This window comes from Gadus macrocephalus, chromosome 3, assembly GCF_031168955.1.
Source record: "Gadus macrocephalus chromosome 3, ASM3116895v1".
Taxonomy (NCBI): Eukaryota; Metazoa; Chordata; class Actinopteri; order Gadiformes; family Gadidae; genus Gadus; species Gadus macrocephalus.
Window position 1 is genome coordinate 12,434,910 of NC_082384.1, and position 19,943 is coordinate 12,454,852.

The 19,943-nt window shown below is 44.6% G+C and overlaps 3 protein-coding genes across 4 annotated transcripts in view; 2 read left to right on the plus strand and 1 right to left on the minus strand.

Moving 5' to 3' along the window:
• Positions 1–4,717, plus strand: part of f8a (coagulation factor VIII associated) — a 9,335-nt gene extending 4,618 nt beyond the window's left edge. The window contains exons 9-17 of the mRNA XM_060046231.1: positions 1–123; positions 717–785; positions 989–1,109; positions 1,491–1,583; positions 1,692–1,756; positions 3,097–3,178; positions 3,504–3,550; positions 3,947–4,002; positions 4,134–4,717. The exon at positions 1–123 is cut by the window's left edge and continues 37 nt beyond it. Of these exons, the coding sequence (XP_059902214.1) occupies positions 1–123; positions 717–785; positions 989–1,109; positions 1,491–1,583; positions 1,692–1,756; positions 3,097–3,178; positions 3,504–3,550; positions 3,947–4,002; positions 4,134–4,215 (738 nt within the window). The 3' untranslated portion in view covers positions 4,216–4,717. The remainder of the gene's footprint in view (positions 124–716; positions 786–988; positions 1,110–1,490; positions 1,584–1,691; positions 1,757–3,096; positions 3,179–3,503; positions 3,551–3,946; positions 4,003–4,133) is intronic.
• On the minus strand, positions 4,667–9,884 carry emp1 (epithelial membrane protein 1). The gene is made up of 5 exons (XM_060046260.1): positions 9,726–9,884; positions 8,066–8,149; positions 6,870–6,975; positions 6,218–6,358; positions 4,667–5,771 (listed from the first exon to the last, which is right to left on the minus strand). The coding sequence occupies exons 2-5, from the start codon at positions 8,138–8,140 to the stop codon at positions 5,614–5,616; spliced, it is 480 nt and encodes a 159-aa protein (XP_059902243.1). The 5' UTR covers positions 8,141–8,149; positions 9,726–9,884; the 3' UTR covers positions 4,667–5,613.
• A 1,588-nt stretch (positions 9,885–11,472) lies between these two features.
• LOC132454133 (uncharacterized) lies at positions 11,473–19,939 on the plus strand. Of its 2 annotated transcripts, XM_060047328.1 has the most exons (8): positions 11,473–11,950; positions 12,039–12,206; positions 15,244–15,362; positions 15,557–15,740; positions 16,457–16,569; positions 16,671–17,853; positions 18,610–18,746; positions 19,600–19,939. In XM_060047328.1, exons 1-8 carry the CDS (start codon positions 11,530–11,532, stop codon positions 19,891–19,893), a joined length of 2,619 nt encoding a protein of 872 aa, XP_059903311.1. In that variant the 5' UTR covers positions 11,473–11,529; the 3' UTR covers positions 19,894–19,939. The 2 variants fall into 2 exon arrangements, with proteins under 2 accessions (XP_059903311.1, XP_059903312.1); XM_060047329.1 differs by lacking the exons at positions 11,473–11,950; positions 12,039–12,206; positions 15,244–15,362; positions 16,457–16,569 and having other exon boundaries at positions 15,607–15,740; positions 19,600–19,930.
• Positions 19,940–19,943: the final 4 nt, after the last annotated feature.

Sequence of the window (19,943 nt, forward strand, 5' to 3'; positions counted from 1 at the left end):
CTGGCCCTCACAGACGCGGCCCGCCTCTTCCTGTCCTCGGAGAAGGAGAACCGCGCGCTGCAGGCCCCTGGATTTGATGAGCACCTGCAGGCCGCACTCAACTGCTACAGCTTCGCCATCAAGGTAAGGACTCCCTTCACACACACTGCTCTGTCTCATTACTAGCGCGCCGCTTTCAGAGCCAACGCCCCTGCCTGCCTCCTGCTTAACCTGACATGCCCTCTTTCAACAAGGAAGTGGAGGTTTTCTGGATGTCTAGATGCAGTGGTGAAACTTAAGCAGTCCAAGTCTTTGGTCGAGACTCGCCTGTCATACCCATAAAGATTAAAAAGGAATTTTCCCTCTCTTTTGTTTATCAAAATACCAAATCAGTCGTATCTCTGTCAATGAGCAGTTGGTGAAATATAAATATTGATATCAATATAGATATCATCTTTTGTCATTTAATTCAATAACTAAGAACGACAAGCATTAAGGGTTAGCATAAAACATTTATTCGTAACGTAACGTATTTGTAGGTACTAGAGAAAAGCTGACATGGTGAATGGTGCTGTTGTTGCTATGTGTTTCCTTCCTATCTTCATGTACCTTCAAATCAATGGGATAGGTTGCTTTGCCGTCTGGAGAATTGTGTCCTCTGTGCATTCCAGCTCTGCTCTCTTGCCCACATTCCAACAAAGACGGGTGTGTAATACCAATGTACTGATGCCTTGCAGGTGTACATTGAGATGAACCAGCCTATCATGGCAGCCAGCCTGTCCTTAGAGCTGGGGAACGCACTCAAGGTAAGATGATGCTTAAAGGTGACATATTATACCCCCTACCATCACACTCACACCTGGTTGCATAATATTTCACCTTTAAGATCTAGCTCCCCTGTAGGTTCTCACAACCGTTCTCACAAACAATCATGTAAGCCTTACCAAATTGTTTTAATAGTAATCTAACTCTGTCTGTCTTCCGATCTGGATGACGATGGGGATGGTAGGAGATGAACAGACCGGGGGAAGCCGTGGTTCACTACCAGAGGGCTGCCGAGCTCCAGACGCAGAATCCCGTGGAGGCTCTGCTGTCCATGGGAGAGATGGCCACCTGCAAGATCCTCACCCGTGAGTTCAGCCGCGAGTGTAACATTACTCTAGCGCTGCGTGAATCGGCCTTCCTTCATCCTCCTATCAGACTGGGCGGAGCAGGTGGTGGGATCTCTAGAACTTCTGGGTTAAAGGAATACCGCAACCAAAATTATTTACTCCAATGTATCCCATGGGTACAAGTAATCTTTTTGGGGGGGTCATTTTTTAGATTACCATTGTGGATTGTATTGTGTGTCTTTGTATTGTTTGTGGATTGTGTGTGTCTTTGTTTATTGTGTATGTTTTTGTGGATTGTGTATGTTTTGCTGTATTGTGTATATCTTTGTGTATTGTGTATGCCTTGCTGTATTTGACGCTGTGTGTGTGTGTGTGTGTGTGTGTGTCTGTGTTGGGCAGGGGACTATGACGGAGCGCTGACGGTGTTTACGGAGATGCAGCTGATCTGTCAGGAGAGGGGGCTGCAGCTCCCCAGCACCAACGCCCCCGTCGGTCAGTCCCGTAGCTATCTAAACCTAACTCGTGTGTGCATCTCCACGAGGCGGCCCTGGTGTTCCCGTGATACGGAGTGAGACTCTCTCGTGCTTCTGCTCCTCTCAGGGGCCTTCCTGGACCTGGTGGCCAAGTGTGAGATCTCCAGAGTCCTGCTGCTCATGTTTCTTGAGGTAGGCACCGGGACAAAGAACTTCATGCTTTTTAGTCGTAAATAAAACAGAAAATGTTCACCCACACTTTGTGAGACCCACATGGAACCAAGCTGAAAAAAGGGATTTTGGAGTTGACTTACCCTTTAGAAGGCCAGGTTTGTAGAGTCATATAGCTTTGGATTGGACATTATTGGCCCTAATATTATGAAATATACCATATAACACATAACATATTCCTACCAATATGAGTATAGTTGGTCCTATTTCTTAGAATACTGAAATACATTTTAAGGGAAAGATGACTATTATTGTGGTGGATAAAAAAAAATGGATTGCAGTCATCTAAAAAATGTGTCCAAAGATTGATCTGATGGTAGGAAATTACTTGAATCCCTTAAACGTCAGAGCATGTCCCTTCTGCTCCGTTGTGTCCACAAGAAGGCGCTCATGATCAAATGTGGTTTGCGGTGATTTACGATGGAAGGGCAGAATGCTATATATATATAAAAAAAAAAAAAAGAAACGTCCTAAACCATAAATTAGAATAAAAAATAGATTAATTGCCCAGCTCTACTCACATCGTGGTTATCATTCACGCACCCCAAGGCATTGACCGTCGTGGCTCCTCTGCTGTCTGGGTGGTGTTCCCTGAGCAGTGCTGTCATTCTGATGTGATGTCACACTGACGTACCCATCCCAGGCTACGGAGGCTCAGCCCCCTGCATCGTTGACGCAAACGCACTTTCTTTATCCATTGTCACAACGTTCTCTGTGCTTGAGGGTTTCATATCATAAACAAAAATGAGGCCGTTCAGTGCCTCTCAGAATCCCGGGGACAGTTATGACCTGGGGTGGACATTTAGGTAGGGTGTTTCTCCTGCCATTTCCGTAGCCACAGTAACTGGGCCGTTTCCTGCTCTAATTGAGTCCGGTGGGGTAGTCGGCCTAACCGTACATCATTGTGTTGTTCATATTTAACATATCATTATTAATATATATCTTTACCCTCAAATGCTATCAAATCGACCCCCTCTACAATCAACCCACATTGTATTTCCCAACTTTTTTTGGACAGCCCTCGCATCCATAAATACATACTCAATCTCCTCGACATGAATTCATGCACACGGCCCTAAATGAATCATTTGAGATAAATGTCATTCAAGTCATTATTTCTCGTACTTTAGAGAAGGCTAAACGTTGAACAGATTTCAGGTCTTGTGCAATACCAGACAGGCCTTGTATCATGCATTGGATCCAGTAGCCCTGACCCAAAGCCTTCTTCATCTGGTCCGGTTGAAAACGTTGTCTGTACAACTGACGAGCTTTGCTTTGACGAACACTGTTCATCCTCCCAGCCCCCTCCCCAGAAGCTGCTGCCAGAGCACGCTCAGACCCTGGAGAGGTACGCCTGGGAGTCCTTCGACCCGCACAGCCAGGGTAAACACACACACACACACACGCACACGCACGCGTTGCTCTCCTGAAACCAGCAACCACAGAAAACCTGAATTCCTATACAGAGGTTGAATTCCTGCACAATATATCCCTTAGTTTTCCTCTCTAGATGTAGTAATATCCTGGTGACGTTCCACCCTTCAAGGGGCCGGTTCAAACCAGATTCTGGCGCTCGCTGGCGTCACGGGCTCGAGGGGTGGAATTTGAGGACGCGCGCTGAGTACCGTCGTTAGCGCCGCTGAGGGCGCTCTTGGAGCGAAGCCGTTCTACTCGTTTAGCTGAAGGGCTTCTCTCCTCTGCTCCACAGCCACCTTCCTGCCGGAGACGGTCTTCCTGCTGCTGCAGTCAGTGGTGGTGAGAAACAAAGCCAAGCTCCCTGCACAGCCAACAGGATTTCCTGCTTCCAGCTTCCTTTCTTAGGAAGTGGAAAATAACGTATACATCTGCATCGCATGCACACATAATATATACGAGTGCAGAACGGCTACTTAAACGCGTATGCGTCCGAGATGTCTACGAGTGTATATTTGTTCATGCTTTATGCAGTATTATATTATGTGTGGATATACAGTGCACTTAGTTATAGTAAGCCTTGAGGCATTTTTTTTTATAATCCTTCAGGCTAACAAACGGAGCGAGTAGCTCTCAGGAGGAGAGCACCAGTAGTGTGGAGGAGACTGTGTCCAGGTGATCTGCCTTTGCCGTTAAGGCTTTATTTATGCCGAATGTCATGGCAAATGTGTTTTACAGATGGCCTGCCAGGAAAAAGACACAGAATCCCTGAAGTCTCTTCAAACTGAGCTGTGGTGAGCATTCCTCAAGCCTTTCCATCACACCAGAGACGAAGCCCGTTTCCACTACTTTCTTAATTTTCCCATATCAACTGTGTAACTGTTTTGAATGCCTGTGTGTGTGTGTGTGCGTGTCTTTGCTATAGGCCCTATCTCTCAGCTGAGCAGAACCACCTCCTCCACTTGGTGGTCCAGGAGCGAATCACCCCCTCTGGACAAGGAATTTAGTACAGTCCCATTCAAGGTTCCAGTTCCTCTCCCCTCCCACCCCCAGGAGAGTGCCACAATGGAACATTCCTGTGGGCGGTGCGGTCTGTTTTAGGGCCCGAGGGAAGGTTGTCGCATCAGGAGCCATCACGCATTAGTCTTCTTCTCTTTAGAGTTGACACAATACTCTTGCTTTGTCCCGATTGGGCCTCCCCTGACAGCTGCCCGGGGCGCCACCACCACCACTATCCTGGTGCCCTAGAACCGGTTTTAAAACCTGAGACGGCCGCAACGGCACCGGGCTGTCGTGTTCTCAAAGTTGAACGTTGCAACATTTGAACCCACTAATCTTTTAGGACCCTAATGGTGAATGAGCTTTATTTTGCCCGTGGAGGCTTGTTGTGTGATTCAACACAATTTATTTATTGTTAACGTTTTAGGAGATGATGTATACACTGCACACTGGTTTGAGTCGTGTTTCTTTTTTTTCTTTTTATTAATAAATGGTATGGCTTACAATGTACTATGGTGGCGGGAAAGCCCATTGTCCTCCATTCATTTTCTGTTCACACGTACAAATGATATGTACTTTACTAAGATAGCAGCCAACTACAACACAACAACAGTCAAACATGGTCTCAAACTCAAAAAAGTATACAAATATTATAAATGTTTACAATGCCACAGAGTACACAAACATAAAAAGGTAAGATATACTCCACTTTTTTACTTCACATATACTTCAAATAGCAATACAACTTTGTAGTACACGCTGCGTCAAGCCATGGGGACTCTTTCCTGATTCCAGTACTGCAGTGGGAATGTGGAAGTTCTCTTGCCCTGCTTTGTGTTCTTCAATACAGTACCACTGTCCCGACACTAACGTTGTAATCACAGGTAACCCCATGGTACTCGCTGTATACTCAGAAAACGCTTATGACTAATACATCCCCCTCCTAGCTTCACCAACTATACAAAAAGAAATGGCTATGGGCTCAGTTATAGATCTTTTTTTATCATCGCTCTCTAAATGTCTTTAGGCACAGTGGCGATACACATCAAATTATTTACGGGTAAATCTATGATCATAGGATCATGCTGCCACAAAAGAGGAATTAAGACAACTCGCCCACCCAGGAACTCTACTACGTTCCATCACATCTATCCTTTCGAGTTACCCCATCCCAATGCCTCGATACCCCCCGCCATCCCCCTCCTAACCCCGGAAAACTCCCCACACAGCCTAACTAGCGTCTCAACCCCCCCCACTTCATCTAGACTTTCATCTTCACATCTGTGGCAGGTTCAACACATCGAAAGACAAATACAATTCAACCCCTTTTAAAAAATAAAAAATAAATCTTTCCCAAATGATTTTCAGCCAAGACCAATCTCTCCCCCCACCCCCCCCCCCCCCCCCTAGTCGCTCTTCTTCCTCAGGACGATGTAGGTGACGGCCAGGATGAAGGTGAGGACGAAGGAGATCCAGGCCAGCACATAGCTGTGTCCAAACCCGCCCTCCTGTCGGAACTTGAACTCTGAGGTGTAGACCGAGGCGGCGATCATGATGCACAGGCCTGCCCAGGTGAGGGAGGCAGAAGGGGGTTGCCATGGTTATATATTGCAGCACGGCTCTACCGGTTTGATCACATTTTCATGAGCGCTTTACAAATGGCAGACATTGGTTTGGAGCCTTACGCTGTGGATCTGTGTTTGTGTTCTTCAGTTGGAATACTGATATATAGTGATATATAGTATAGTCTTTCAACATCTTGTGGTTTGTGAGTGTGTGTGTATGCATCTTGGACATCTTGGACTGTCAAACACGGCTGCTCATGTTCACAGTGGGTGAATACGATGTGAATTGTGAACATGACTAATATTGCAGGAAAACTCGAGGGGGGTATTGACACTTACAATAACCGGTCCAAAAATACCTGCAGGCACACCACTGACACTGCTCAGACAGGTTTACAGCGTGCATGTTTTGTTTTCAATGGGTAAGCTGACACGTTTTACTTACAAGAGAGCATCTGCAGGATTCCCGAGAATGTGAAACGTTGTCCTTTCCCCAGAGTGAACAGCTGAGCCACAAACACAAACAGGGCCAAGATGGCAAAGATACAGGCCAGGACAGAGGTGGCCTGCACTACCTGCAGATACTCTGTAGGGGGAGACAAAGAGAACAGCAAACTTCAGAAAGAGCATAGTAAGTGGACTGATTCAAACAAGGGCACTCTAAGGGCCATATTTATTGACCTCAAAGGTGCTGCAGATGGCTACAGGAGTGGTTATCAGTGTATATTGTCAGGGATCAACCATCGTCAATGTGAGACATAGGTGGCAGGGCTACTGCTAAAGTAGAGGCAATTCTATGAAGAGTCGTATATAAATAAGTGCTTATCGTGATGTTTGTACTGACTACATATGCAGAAACAGAGCACACAGTGAAAAGGCTATTTCAACCTATTGTGCATGCATACAATGCATACATCTGACTCAAGATGAGACAAAAGTGAGGATGATACACTCCTTGTTCCCCCAAAGCAACAATCTAATGTTGTTTACTCTCAAAACATGTTGGACGTGACACTAGTTATTTTGTGTTTGTACCCGGGACATTCCCTTGTGTGGCTTTGGCTATGAGAAGGATCATTCTGTGTGGTGGGGGTCACCTTTAGGGTAGTCGGCGAGGTTCAGCTCCTTGTAGTGCCAGTCGTTCCCTTGGAGCACCCAGCGTCCCCACACATCTGTGGACAGCTTATCGGTCATCCACCAAGCCTGTGGACGTCAAAGTACACCTTACAGTGGTTCTCTTTTGGAATGCGAATTACTACTGCAGAATGAATGCAGAGAACCGCAGCCCCTAGGTGACAGAAGAACTTAATGCAGTAGGAATGCTGTACTATTTTCCTTACACACCACACACACACACACACACACACACACAGACACACACACACACACACACACACACACACACACACACACACACACACACACACACACACACACACACACACACACAGTCAATCCACATGTGAGGACCTAAAATAAAATCACAACATATGTAACATGAATTGCCTTGCAGCAGTAGTCCAATGTCTGCTTGTTAACAAAATAATAATAGATGAGTTGTTTGTGGGAAGAAAAACCAAAGAAACTCAATAGTACTAATAATGATGAACCAGGCCTACATTATCCAGGTATAATCAGTAGTACTAATAATGATGAAGCATGCCTACAGTATCGAGGTATAACCAATAGTAGAAATAATGATGAAGCAGGCCTACATTATCGAGGTATAATCAATAGTAGTAATAATGATGAACCAGGCCTACATTATCCTGGTATAATCAATAGTAGTAATAATAATGAACCAGGCCTACATTATCCTGGTATAATCAGAAGTACTAATAATGATGAAGCATGGTCTACATTATCCAGGTATAATCAGTAGTAGTAATAATGATGAAGCAGGTCCACATTATCCAGGTAAAATCAATTGTAGTAATAATGATGAAGCAGGCCTACATTATCGAGGTATAATCAATCGTAGTAATAATGATGAACCAGGCCTACATTATCCTGGTATAATCAGAAGTAGTAATAATGATGAAGCAGGTCCACATTATCCAGGTATAATCAGTAGTAGTAATAATGATGAAGCAGGTCCACATTATCCAGGTATAATCAGTAGTAGTAGTAATAATGATGAAGCAGGCCTACATTATCCAGGTATAATCAGTAGTAGTAATAATAATGAAGCAGGCCTACATTATCGAGGTATAATCAATAGTAGTAATAATGATGAAGCACCTACATTATCCTGGTATAATCAATAGTAGTAATACTGATGAAGCAGGCCTACATTATCCAAGGTGGCCACCAGGAGCAGGATGATGGTGGTGATGTGCAGGAGGACTATCCCGGCCAGGATCAACATGATGGCTCACTGAACACAGATAACACAATCCAACGGAAGGGGGGGGGGGGGGGGGTATTTATGTAGAAAATGTGTTTTCAACACACACACAGAGAGAGAGAGAGAGAGAGAGAGAGAGAGAGAGAGAGAGAGAGAGAGAGAGAGAGAGAGAGAGAGAGAGAGAGAGAGAGAGAGAGAGAGAGAGAGAGAGAGAGAGAGAGAGAGAGAGAGAGAGAGAGAGAGAGAGAGAGAGAGAGAGAGAGAGAGTTTATATGCAACTCCAATTCCACAGTAGAAGGAAATAACGGCCCGAAGACAGAGGGAATAAGGGCAGCTGCAGCGAGTTAGGACCTGTCCCAGACGTCGCATTCACACTGTGTTTAGGAATAATTGCATGGCCCATCTGCACTGACACACACCCCTGCTTACAACCATGCAACGATCCCCCGGGTTCCTCTGCTCCTCATTCAAAGCATGGATGAATAATATGTTTAATATGTTACACTGAAGCTTGGGCAATACAATAGGCCTCTGCTTGGGCAGAGGCCTACTGAGCCACCAGAACATGTGTCGAAATAAAGAATACAAACCACATATGCTATCAATAAGCCAACTTATATAGCATCTCTATATATGTTGTGAGTAGATGAGGGGAAATCACATTTCTTGCCTCAAAACCCATTTGTTTACAGATTGTATTCTCGCTTCAGGCCCACCTGGGACATTTCACACCACTATCCTTGAAATGGCTGAAAACATAACAGTTGACCCAACACAATTGAAAGTAATGTGCAATCAAATCAAATGTAATGAATTAAATCAAATGTTATTCAAATCACAATCAAAATCCAAAGTATAATAGGCCTAATTATCTTAGATAGCTTTTTTCGATTTTCGAAATAATGTCATCAAGTTTACATCAACAGTTTTTGGTTCGTCTGTCAGATGATTAAGCCTCGTCCAAAAGCTATTTATTATCAATGAAACTATCTTTGAAATGTCAAAGTTGATAACAACACCCCAAAGAGTGGAGGGGGGTCTATAACATCACCTGATAAAAACAAAAACGTGTAGAACAATTACAACAGGCTACAACGTTAACGCAATAAGTTGCTTCAAGATTCAAAATTGTGTAAATGCATTATACTTTTCTTAGGATACATCATTTGCTATACACTTCAAGGTACCTCAGAACAGGCAGATATCACATTATGTACAATAGGTCGTGGTCATTTGAACCCGGGCCCTGTTCCTAGTCCGCTATGAAAAGAGCGCGAGAATATGACGACGGAAAATTATAGGCACGTCTTGTATGCACACAAACAAGCTTATTGAGTTGATCTATTTACACACTGCGGTATTTCAAAGCCTTTGGAGACACGCCTCCTCTATAACAATTTACTTTGGCGTTCAAAGTGTTAATGAGCAGATCTCTGCAAGCGTTGTCGAGCAGCGACTCTTGAGTTTCAACAATCTGCCGATGGTTAACAAAAGTAGAAAGAAAACATTCCTAAACACATTTAGTCGGATATCTTAATATGAGCGCATAAGCGAAATAAGATTCCTGCGGGAAAAGTTCAAATTTTAAACAAACGATGGGTCCTACCTGTATGCAGTTTGACGCACGAGAATTGTTTGCAATCCGAAACACTCAACAGCGGCGGATCCACAGGATACACATCACCCTACTTTCTCCCTCCGCTCATTCCCTCCCTTTCCTTCAAAACCCCACCCATATCCTCAACATTTTCTCCAAAAAGCTGGAGACGCCGGTTCCTTTCCCTGTGTAACACTACACGTCCATGGTGTGACCGCGTCATCACTGTTGCTTGCTGACAACAGCGCGCCGTTTGGGACTGGCTTTTCAAAGTTTGCACAACAGCGAACATTTTCTCTTCTCACAATCGACATCTTCGTGATTATTGTTGCGCTTAAGAATTTTTGTATTTCGGCTACTTTTCATTTTTCTTTCAACTTAGGCTACTTTAACTAGAACTAGGTCTACTTAAATGCCCCTCATGATAAAGTAGCACGGAAATTAGTAACCCGACCCCAAAGAAGATCCCTATCTTTGTTAAGAATGACAAATACTATTATCAAGTAATTGTATTACTGCAATAACTTGATAAAAAGTGAAAAGGAACTTTTACAGAATCATGTAAAAATAATGAGACTGTTCAAAAAGACAACGGCTTGAACCAGCAATGCAGAGCAGAGGACAAGGAGGGAACACACAATATATAGAATAATGCATAATCTAGGAAGTCAAAGTTCCCAAAAATAAGAAAGATGTGAGCAGATAATTAATTCGTGATTTTTGGGGCGCCCTCTAATTAGATTTATTCTTCCTGGACAACATAATAAGCTGTTCTTTTCATATAATTTCCCTCTGATTATGGCTGCTTGTATCCTTGTTTACCGAGGCCTGATTTTCATGTGTGACAGTTTTCACACCAAACCTCACAAGTTGGCCCGATTACTTATTTCCTGATCTGAGATTAATTGATTGATATTATTGGCCGATGGTCTAGTCACTAAATGCTCAGTGAGAAATAGCAAGCATCAAGACTCTGATTTAAATTTTGGTAGCAACAAAAGGTAAACTCAAAAGGGGGGCAATACGGTCTACACATAGGAGCCTTAAGTATAATATGTAGGCCTAACTTATTTACTTCAACGTAAATATTCACTTGTCAGGTCACTGCACGGGCTTCGATTATTTTCTGATTCCTATATCTACCCACCTGCTTTCTTGTACAGCACATTTTGTAATTGCTCCAAATATTGATTATATGCTTTGTTTGTAGCTATGTAAGTCAGTTTATAAAGCGGTCAGCTATTGGTTCAATGTAATGGGTCTGGAGGCCTGCTGAGAAAAGCTGATCTCCATGGATACTGAACCTTTGTTTCTGATTGCTTTTGAAACAGATGCTGCTCTGCAATCTTGAATTAAATGGCATGTTGAAAAAAAAGTATTGCGTTCTATTTGCACAGCTATATCTCACACTTAAGGGCCATAGAATGATCTTAGCTGTATGCTCTTCTCTGAAGTGTGTATTTATTATATTTCTGCCACTAAGTTAATTCTGTGGTCCTAAATTACTGAAATCAGGAAACAATCTAATAAAGTGTGTATTTTTCCCAGTTATAGAAAACCTAATGGTTGAATGAGGATGAACCTGTGTATACAATCAGGTTAAAGAGTTATTATAATTAAACTGTTAAAATGACTTGGCATTTGTGCATTGATCCTAAAGTTATATTCTAGAGAAGAAACGCAGTAGGTAAGTTAAAAAGACCACCATCCATGTCCATCCCTAGTCATGATAGGCTACTTAAATGATTGTTAATTAGTAGTGCGAGGTGACGTTTCTGTGCACGTGAGCAAAAGCAAACCCCTGTATTCAGAGATGTCTGGCAAACGGAATGGAAAAATATCCACGTTTTTGTTTATCGTAACTTTAACCTTTGACAATCTACATTTAAGTTTTTCGTTGAGTGAAGTCATCAAGTTAAAGACATTATTTGGGTTGCCTGCTTTTCGAGATAACGTGGAGAGCGAATACCATGTAAATGCTCGGCAGACTCTCCCAACCCGGGGCAGTGTTCTGCCCAGACCTGCCCGCTCAGCTCTTCCACAGCAGCGGTCGTGGGTCGCGGGGTTGAGCCCACCGACCCTCCATCGTTCAAGTGTGCCCAAACAGCTTGCAGATCCGGACACATATGAGCAGAGGGCATCGGAAGTCTCTCTGAAGTTTGGAATTGGCAGTGAGCAAAATACAAAAGATTCCGACAGACATCGTGCTAGTGCTTATCAAGCAGACTACCCAGGTAACAACAACTTTGTAAATTAACGATTGAAGGTTAATGTTCCACCGGAGCAAAATGTAGTTGTTTTAAATGTTTATTTTTTCACTAGGCTTTAAGGAAATCAACAAGGGGAATATATTTGGCCCTTCATTTGAAGACGGCAGGCCTACTCCCTCTTCGGAATGGCAGGCTATGAGGCCCTTGGTTCAGTGTCACGACACCACCATGACTTTGACGGCCTCTGGACAAGGATTCTCACAATTGTTTCTGGAAAGAGGTGGGCGTGGCTTTTTATTTATTTATGTACATTGAACTTTAACATAAGCCGTCGCTTAAAGGTACGAACACACCAAACGCGTACCCCGCGTATAGACGCGTATAAAATCGGCAATTTTTCCATAGGGAACCATTGGTTTACGCGCGTATGAGCTGCGTAGATGCGTTACATGCGCTAAAGCAATGGTTAAAAAGCATTTTACCCGCGTTAGCGGCGTATGAGCTGCGTATATATACGCGCGGAGTTCAAAAAATTGAACTTTTTACGCTCATACGCATGACGATTAGCCGCGTTGCCCAATCCCGACGTCACTGGCAGAGAGTAGTGACGCTTGCACAGAAGCATACGGCCGACATCTTTCTTTATTCTGGGTGGAAATAGTAACATAGTTACGCCATTAAATGCGTTTATGTAAACATTTTTAGCGAGAAATGTGCATTTTACTTTCATAATGTTCGCTCGGTGAATGTGAAGGATGTTTGGTTTGATAGTTATGACGAAGAGGGAACGCTCTGTTCACTTGCATGGACAGAGTCTCTGGTTGCTAAGCAACCTCAACGTCTTGGCGGACTATATCTCTGCTGATCAACACTACGAATGCTGGAAACACACCAGACACACCATGTGAAGTTATTTAACCCGATTATTGTTATTTATATCTGAGATTATTTAATCTAACCCGGTCCAAGCTCTATCATGCACCCAAACACGGCGGCGTTTGGGTTTCCTTCCTCGGACTCCTAAATCCAGCGCAGCCACAGGCGCGTAGCTGCGTACGTAGGACCATTTTTGACACAAAATGGTCAAGCAACATTTTAGCTGCGTTACGCGCGTAAATCTTACGCGGGTTACGCGTTTGGTGTGTTCGTACCATAACGGAACAGCACGAAGCAAGTAAACGTGTGCTGCTACTTTGCATTTCTGCCTTAATGGTGCCATTGGATCAGATCCTATCTATGAAGGTATTATTGTAGCAGAAGTCTTGAGCACTTGTAACTGCAGATTTTGTACGCTTACACTAAAGTCACAAATGTGTAACAGTAAATTTGAAGTCCTAAATATTTATTTTTCATGTGTACTCTACAGTACATTTGATGTAGATATTTTTTCTACCATTGTAAACACTAAATAAGGTCTACGAGTTCACAAGTCTGTGTTACAGGTGCACAAATCCTATCCTGTGCATCACAACTTAAAAGAGTCATGCAGCAGCACTTGACACTTTTGCTTCAATCATTGCAGCGCAGTTGGTGCAAAACACATTCACACACCCGTGTTTCATAATCGGAGAACAACATGCACAAAATGTGTGCATCCGTAAACCCAAATGTGAACTAATGCATCAGAAGTTGCACATCTGTGAAATATTTCCTCACAAATGAAATAATATAGATCGCTATGTTCAATGAGCATTTTAATGAGCGAGCACAAGTCCATTGGTTATACAACTGCTCGAAACTGCTGCTACGAGTCTCAGCTGTTTTTCTTGCGGATACTTTTGCAACTTGTGGTAGCCTATGAAGTGTAGCAAAAGTGATACGTATCCGTATGAAGCAGATCGTCCGTGGGCAGGACAAAATTGCAGCATCAACCAATGAAAGTCGCCGGCAGGGGACTTGCATTATGTCAATTTAAATTACTTAATGCAATAGTTTGCGGGGAATTCCGTTGAACTAACATGCCGCAAGTGTCCTTCAATGTATTTTAAGGGTCTGCTTGGATGGTCCAAGTGTAGTTTGAAAAATGCACTCCCTGCCGGCGACTTTCATTGGTTAATGCTGCAATTTTGTCCCGCCCACGGACGCTCTGCCTCATACGGATACAAATCACTTTTGCTACACATGTATCACCGTGTTGCAAAATTACCTGCAAAAAAAACCACAGCAGAGACTTGCAGGAGCAGATTCGAGCAGTTGTAACGATGGACTTGTGCTCGCTCATTAAAATGCTGAGTCAACAGGACATTTTCACAGATGTGCAACTTCTGATGTATTAGTTCACATTTGGGTTTACGAATGCACACATTTTGGGCATGTTCTCAGATTATGTCTGCGAATGTGTTTTGCACCAACTGCGCTGCAATGATTGCAGCAAAAGTGTCAATTGCATGACTCTTTGAAGTTGTGATACACAGGATTGGCTTTGTGCACCTTTAACACAGACTTGTGAACTCGTAGACCCTATTTTGTGTTCACAATGGTAGAACAAATATTTACTACTTTAAAGGCACCCAGTGCAACTTTCGAGGCTTAAAAATAAACATTCAATTTCTAGTCTTTTTTACACGTAGTAAGTTTCAATAACTCCATACCATTACATACCGACATTCAAGCAGCAAAGATGAGACGTTGTTGTGTGGTGAGAACTGATAGAAAATCGATAACAACAACAATGCCGCCATTTTCTTTATTTTTTGTAACCTACAATAAATAAAGCAGGCTTCCAGTCAATGGAAAAATGGCTTCTCCCCACCGGCGATTGTTGTTGTTTACGATTTTCTATCAGTTCTCACCACACAACGACGTCTCATCTTTGCTCATTGAATGTCGATATGTAATGGTATGGAGTTATTGAAACTTACTACGTGTAAAAAAGACTAGAAATTGAATGTTTATTTTTCATTGAATGTTTACATAAAGTTGCACTGGGTGCCTTTTAAATGTACCGTTGCACATTTGTGACTTTCGACTACAAATGCAAAATAAATATTTACGACTTCAAATTTACTGTTAAACATTTGTGACTTTAGTGTATACGCATACAAAATCTGCAGTTACAGGTGTTACAGACTTTTGCTACATTAATACCTTCATACCTATCATCATATTATTCTGAACAATGGGAACAACCTAATGTATTCTTTATTCGATTATAAATAACTTTTTTTTCAAAACCTTCTCTTACTTACTCACATTCTCTAACTTGAACGACATATCTTATATCCAAATACGATCAGAAGATTCTCTGCCATACTATAAAAAATAAATGTGTAACTCAATACCATTTACTTATGTAACCACTTTTTGATCCTCTCTAGAGGGGGATTTCCCCATCTCTGTGTTTCACTTGCCACCAAACTGTGGTTATTCGGTGAAGGCCTCCCGGAATGGCCTGGTATTGGAAGCTCCCTATGATGGCTGTTACATGACCAAGCAGGTAACAGCAACTACTGACAGGCCAACATCCCTCTTCTTCTCATTACTGCTGATCACCAGATAATTTACCATGGTAACTGGCATTGCTTCCTTTTTCACTTTGTCGTTCTCTCCCTTGTTAAATGCGGAGACAATAACAGATATGCATGAGTGGTAGAAATGAAGTGGATCCATACGTCTCTCTGTCTGTTTCAGAACGGCAGCTATGTGCTGCCGATGCTGTGGTGGGACAGCCCGCTGAGACTCTCCTGTCCGATGCAGAAGAGCCCTCCCTCTCGAGCGTTAACCCTCTCTCGCCCGTGGGCCCTCTGCTCACCCTATGGGGTGTCCGTGCACATGTATGGAACAGATGAGGAGATCCCCTCACTGGGCACCATAGGTGTGTGTGACGCTGGTGTTGTAAAGGAATTTTGGTTTGACCGTTTTGTGCTTGGATTATATTATGACTTATATTATGATTATATTATGAGACTGTACTTCAGCCTTCGCTGGGCAGCAGTTGATTTCGCCAAAGGACACAGGCTTACGTTATTTACAAAAACTCCAGCTAGTCGGATTCTAAAGTTAAATGCTGCTCACTGCGCTCATGCCAATTTGGTGGAAAGTTGGGCAACAACATTGTTATCATTATATGGTCCATTTCTTATAAAACGGCTGTGTTTGTTGCATCCATTGCTAAACCTTCCTTAGCCCTGCATTGTTTTTTAAATGCTGCAGACTGAGGCGCCCCTTGTTCATCCTGAACTTGGACTTGCTGCCCCACGCACTGAGGCCTATCATGGTGCTATCATGTGTTTAGCTTTGGGAGGGACTTTCAATGGCCGGCGGCCCATTGAAAGCAATCGAGGCTATGGATTATATGCACCCTTTTGGAAAATGGGAGGGCGCCAGGTTAATTCAGTAATCGGGTCATGCGTTGGCAGAGGAGATATTTTAAGTCAAGTGTAATTAAACGGCAAGAATAATCAGTAGCATGTCTAAATTCGCAATTGAACAATTGTGATGATGTGAAATATAATTATTAGGTAATTTCCCATCATAGAGTACTTGGTATCATGTCCTGCTATGAGTGAGTCAGTGAAGATATATTTCCAGTGAAGGACGACTGGGAGCCGCTTGTGTCTCCGAAGTGTGCCTTCCGCACAGAGGCCCCACTTGGAAATCTCCTTTTCTATATTCCCCTCAATGCTCCCTGTCTACAGGCTCAAGTAAGTTCCCCTTTGAGTGACTGGTTTACCACAAAGAGATCTTGATGGCATTCCAAAAGGGTTTTATCATTTGATCGCTTTGTTTTTGCTTGGTGTTGTAGGAGGGTCTCCACCTCAGAGTGCTGAAGGATTATCAAGAGTTCTCTCTCTCCTGCCAAGATCTCTCTCTCCTTCCCCCGCTCGTACCCATTCCTCCACACGCCCCTCCACTGTCTCCTGTCGACCCCATCACTCCTGCACCGGTGCCCACCACTGCCTCACCTCCACCGCCTCAATCCATGACCCAGGGGCAGGTGATCTGGCCTCCGAGCCCCCTGAACTATCCTCACCCTGGGCCCCGGTTCCCTCATCTCCCCCTGGTCTACCCTCCAGGGCCCCAGCCCAAAAGCCATTCTCGACCCTCTCCAGATGTTGCTCCTGGACCTCCAGCGCAGTTCCCCCATCTCTACTCGGGGCCTGGTCAGCAGCCGCTTTCCCCCCATCCACCCCCATCCCCTCCTCAGCCGCCTGCCGTGGAGCAAACATCTGGCCCCAGTGTGGACCCAGTGAACCAGGATCCAAAATGGCCTCCTCGGCAGGGTTTTTATTATGGGTATGAGCCCTACATGCCGTTGTACGGCTCCCAAGTCCCTCACAAAGCACCTTCCCCCTCCGACCAAAGCACCACAGCACGTCCCCCGAAAGCCCCACCACATACACCCCACATGGCTCCTTACGACCAGCAATATAATCCACAGCAGTCGTACCGTCCGCTGCACACATTCTCCCAAGTCCCTCAAAGCCCCGAGAGCATTGTCCACCCTGCTTTCCCTGCTCCTCCTCGACAGCTTTTTGTTCCACGACAGCCACTCTCATATAGTCAGTATTATCCTTATTGGTCAGTGTTCACCCCAAGATCTTTCTCTGATGGATCCCCGCCCCTCCCTTCTCAGCCTCCTACCACTCCTACCACTCCTACCCCCACCCCAAGGACAACGCGTTCTAAGGGACCATCTGGTCCTGACCACAGACCCCCCGCTTCACTTTGCCCGCCTAATACTCGGCCCTTCTGTGGGTACCACCCTGATGCTCCTCACATCCCCCCCACACCTGCTCCGCCATATCCACCTCGGCACACCACACCGATGACTCCAGGGTCCCAGCCGTTTCCCAGCCCTGCACCTCCGACCTCAACCTCCAAACTTGTGAGGTCCCTCGGACCACAGCCCCCGAGGCTCCAGTGTTATAGCGAGAGGATGACGGCCTTCCTGCCCTCTCCTCATCCAGACTCCATCCAGATCAGAGGTCAGTGGAAAAGCTGAAGGGGCTTAATATTGACTGTCATAGATGTAAAGGGCTGATTCTAAGTCAAAGAATACATGATTTATTGGGATCATGCAATAATTAAAACACTGTTAATAATGAAATCCATTTCTGCCAGGTCTATTCCGCTAGTTGCCACTACATTCTACCCACAACCCCCTTTAAGTTTACTAGTAGCAAGATAAACAAGGTTGTAGGGCTGCTAGAATATGGGAGAAATCATAATCACGATTATTTTGGTCAATATTAAAATCACGATTATTCAAACAATTACTTTTGAGTTTGAAAACTTGTCTTATTCAGCATGTCTCCCCCCAAAAAAACTTTGTAACTGAGAACATAAATTTTGCCTTAGATAAATACACAAAATGGTCAAAAAGAAAATGTTCCAATCTAAAATAAATGTTCAGATATGTATCCAGCTGTTTTGCCCTTTATATAAAACATTGAATAAAAAAAATTCAAACAAATCTTGATTATGTTAGCTTTGTGTTCGTTTGACGCCAACACTGACGCTAAAATTGATCGCCCAGCCCTACAAGGTTGTATCCTTTGTATAAAACTATATTATTTCGATTACTATTTTCCATAGAGTCGTAGCTTGACCAGGAACATGGGAGTAAAGGAGACAAACGGATGTGTTGAGACGGGAGCTGGGCTAGAGCCATGCATTCTCCTAACTCCTGGGAAACCAGCCATTTTACCTGCTCCACTCCACTAACCCTTACTCAACCCTAGCTTTAACGGCAGACTTCAAGAAGGCATGGCTGCCCCTTTCGTCTGTGTCCCCGCTGTGCAAGTTCAAGCTGTCGCTTACCAAGGAGCCCGGACTGATGTTTGAGTCTCCAATACCAGCCTGCCACAGCCAGCAAAAGGTCAGAGCTGACCACCTCCTGTGGACTCCTACCTCCGTTATTGTCGATGCTTCTGAATGCATGTTTACCGGATAGGGGAGTAATGAGGGGAAACTCTAGCCTGGCTCTTGCCAGACCAGGCGCAATCGTAGATTGCACATTGTTCTTGGGAAGCTGCGGTCATTTTCTTCAGCTCAAGAGGCGTGATCATCGGGCCTAGTTCAACTGAATCTGTACGCATTTGGCTGCTTGCCGCCGCTTCCCTGTCGTCATTGTGTTAAACCAGCCAATAGCGTGCCGGGGGGGGGGGGGGGGAGAAGCCAGCTTTGTGATTCACTCGTATAAAATGCATCGGAAGCAGAAAGAAATGTATTGCTCTTCTCCAGACTCTTTTGCCGAGCGAATTCAATTCGACGGCAGAATGGGCGGGGCTACCCAGTCAAGGGAAACCCATGAACTGGTACATTTCCGGGCCGATGAGTCAAGAATGCTTTTTAAGAGTTGCAAAATGGATATATCTGGCATGTCAAAGATAGGAAAAGCAGTTTTGACGTACAGTACTTGCACAATGATGTTCGCATGGAAGTTCTGTGGTTGCCCCGACTCGCCATTGTATTGTACGTGTCCCGTAGAGGGCAGTGATGTCCCGTAGAGGGCAGTGATGTCCCGTAGAGGGCAGTGATGTCCCGTAGAGGGCAGTGATGTCCCGTAGAGGGCAGTGATGTCCCGTAGTGGGCAGTGATGTCCCGTAGTGGACAGTGATGTCCTGTAGTGGACAGTGATGTCCCGTAGTGGCCAGTGATGTCCTGTAGTGGACAGTGATGTCCCGTAGTGGCCAGTGATGTCCCGTTCTCTCCCTCCGCTCTCCCCTCAGACTCCCACAACCCTGTCGTTACGGCTCAGGTTCTGGGACGTAATTCTGTCCCGGGACCGCATCCTGGAGTTCCAGTGTCCTTACAGTCGTCCTCTGCCCGGGACGGCGGTGGCCGACGGTCCTCCCGTCCCTCCGGACAGCCCTGCAGCCAGCCTCCCTCCTCCCACGCCTCGCCCTCGTCATGCCAAGCCAGACCTCCCCCGGGAGGTGTTGGGACTACGTGCCGTTGCGGCTCAAGGCGAGCGTTTATTCCACTGGGAAATTCTTCAGTCTGACTGGTTTCATGTCAAGTGATGGCTTTATTGGGCGGGCTCAGCGTCCCTTCAAGTTAAAGGTAGACATTG

What these genes read in the sequence shown, in the direction of transcription:
- LOC132454133 (XM_060047328.1), top strand. Translation starts at nt 11,530, where the DNA reads ATGTCTGGCAAACGGAATGGAAAAATATCCACGTTTTTGTTTATCGTA. An exon ending in CTCCCTGTCTACAGGCTCAA is followed by an intron (nt 16,570 to 16,670) that starts GTAAGTTCCCCT and finishes TTGGTGTTGTAG; the next exon opens with GAGGGTCTCCACCTCAGAGT. An exon ending in CCTGCCACAGCCAGCAAAAG is followed by an intron (nt 18,747 to 19,599) that starts GTCAGAGCTGAC and finishes CTCTCCCCTCAG; the next exon opens with ACTCCCACAACCCTGTCGTT.
- emp1 (XM_060046260.1), bottom strand. Translation starts at nt 8,140, where the DNA reads ATGTTGATCCTGGCCGGGATAGTCCTCCTGCACATCACCACCATCATC. An exon ending in TGGTGGCCACCTTGGATAAT is followed by an intron (nt 6,976 to 8,065) that starts GTAGGCCTGCTT and finishes TGACGTCCACAG; the next exon opens with GCTTGGTGGATGACCGATAA. An exon ending in CCTCGCCGACTACCCTAAAG is followed by an intron (nt 6,359 to 6,869) that starts GTGACCCCCACC and finishes CTCCCCCTACAG; the next exon opens with AGTATCTGCAGGTAGTGCAG.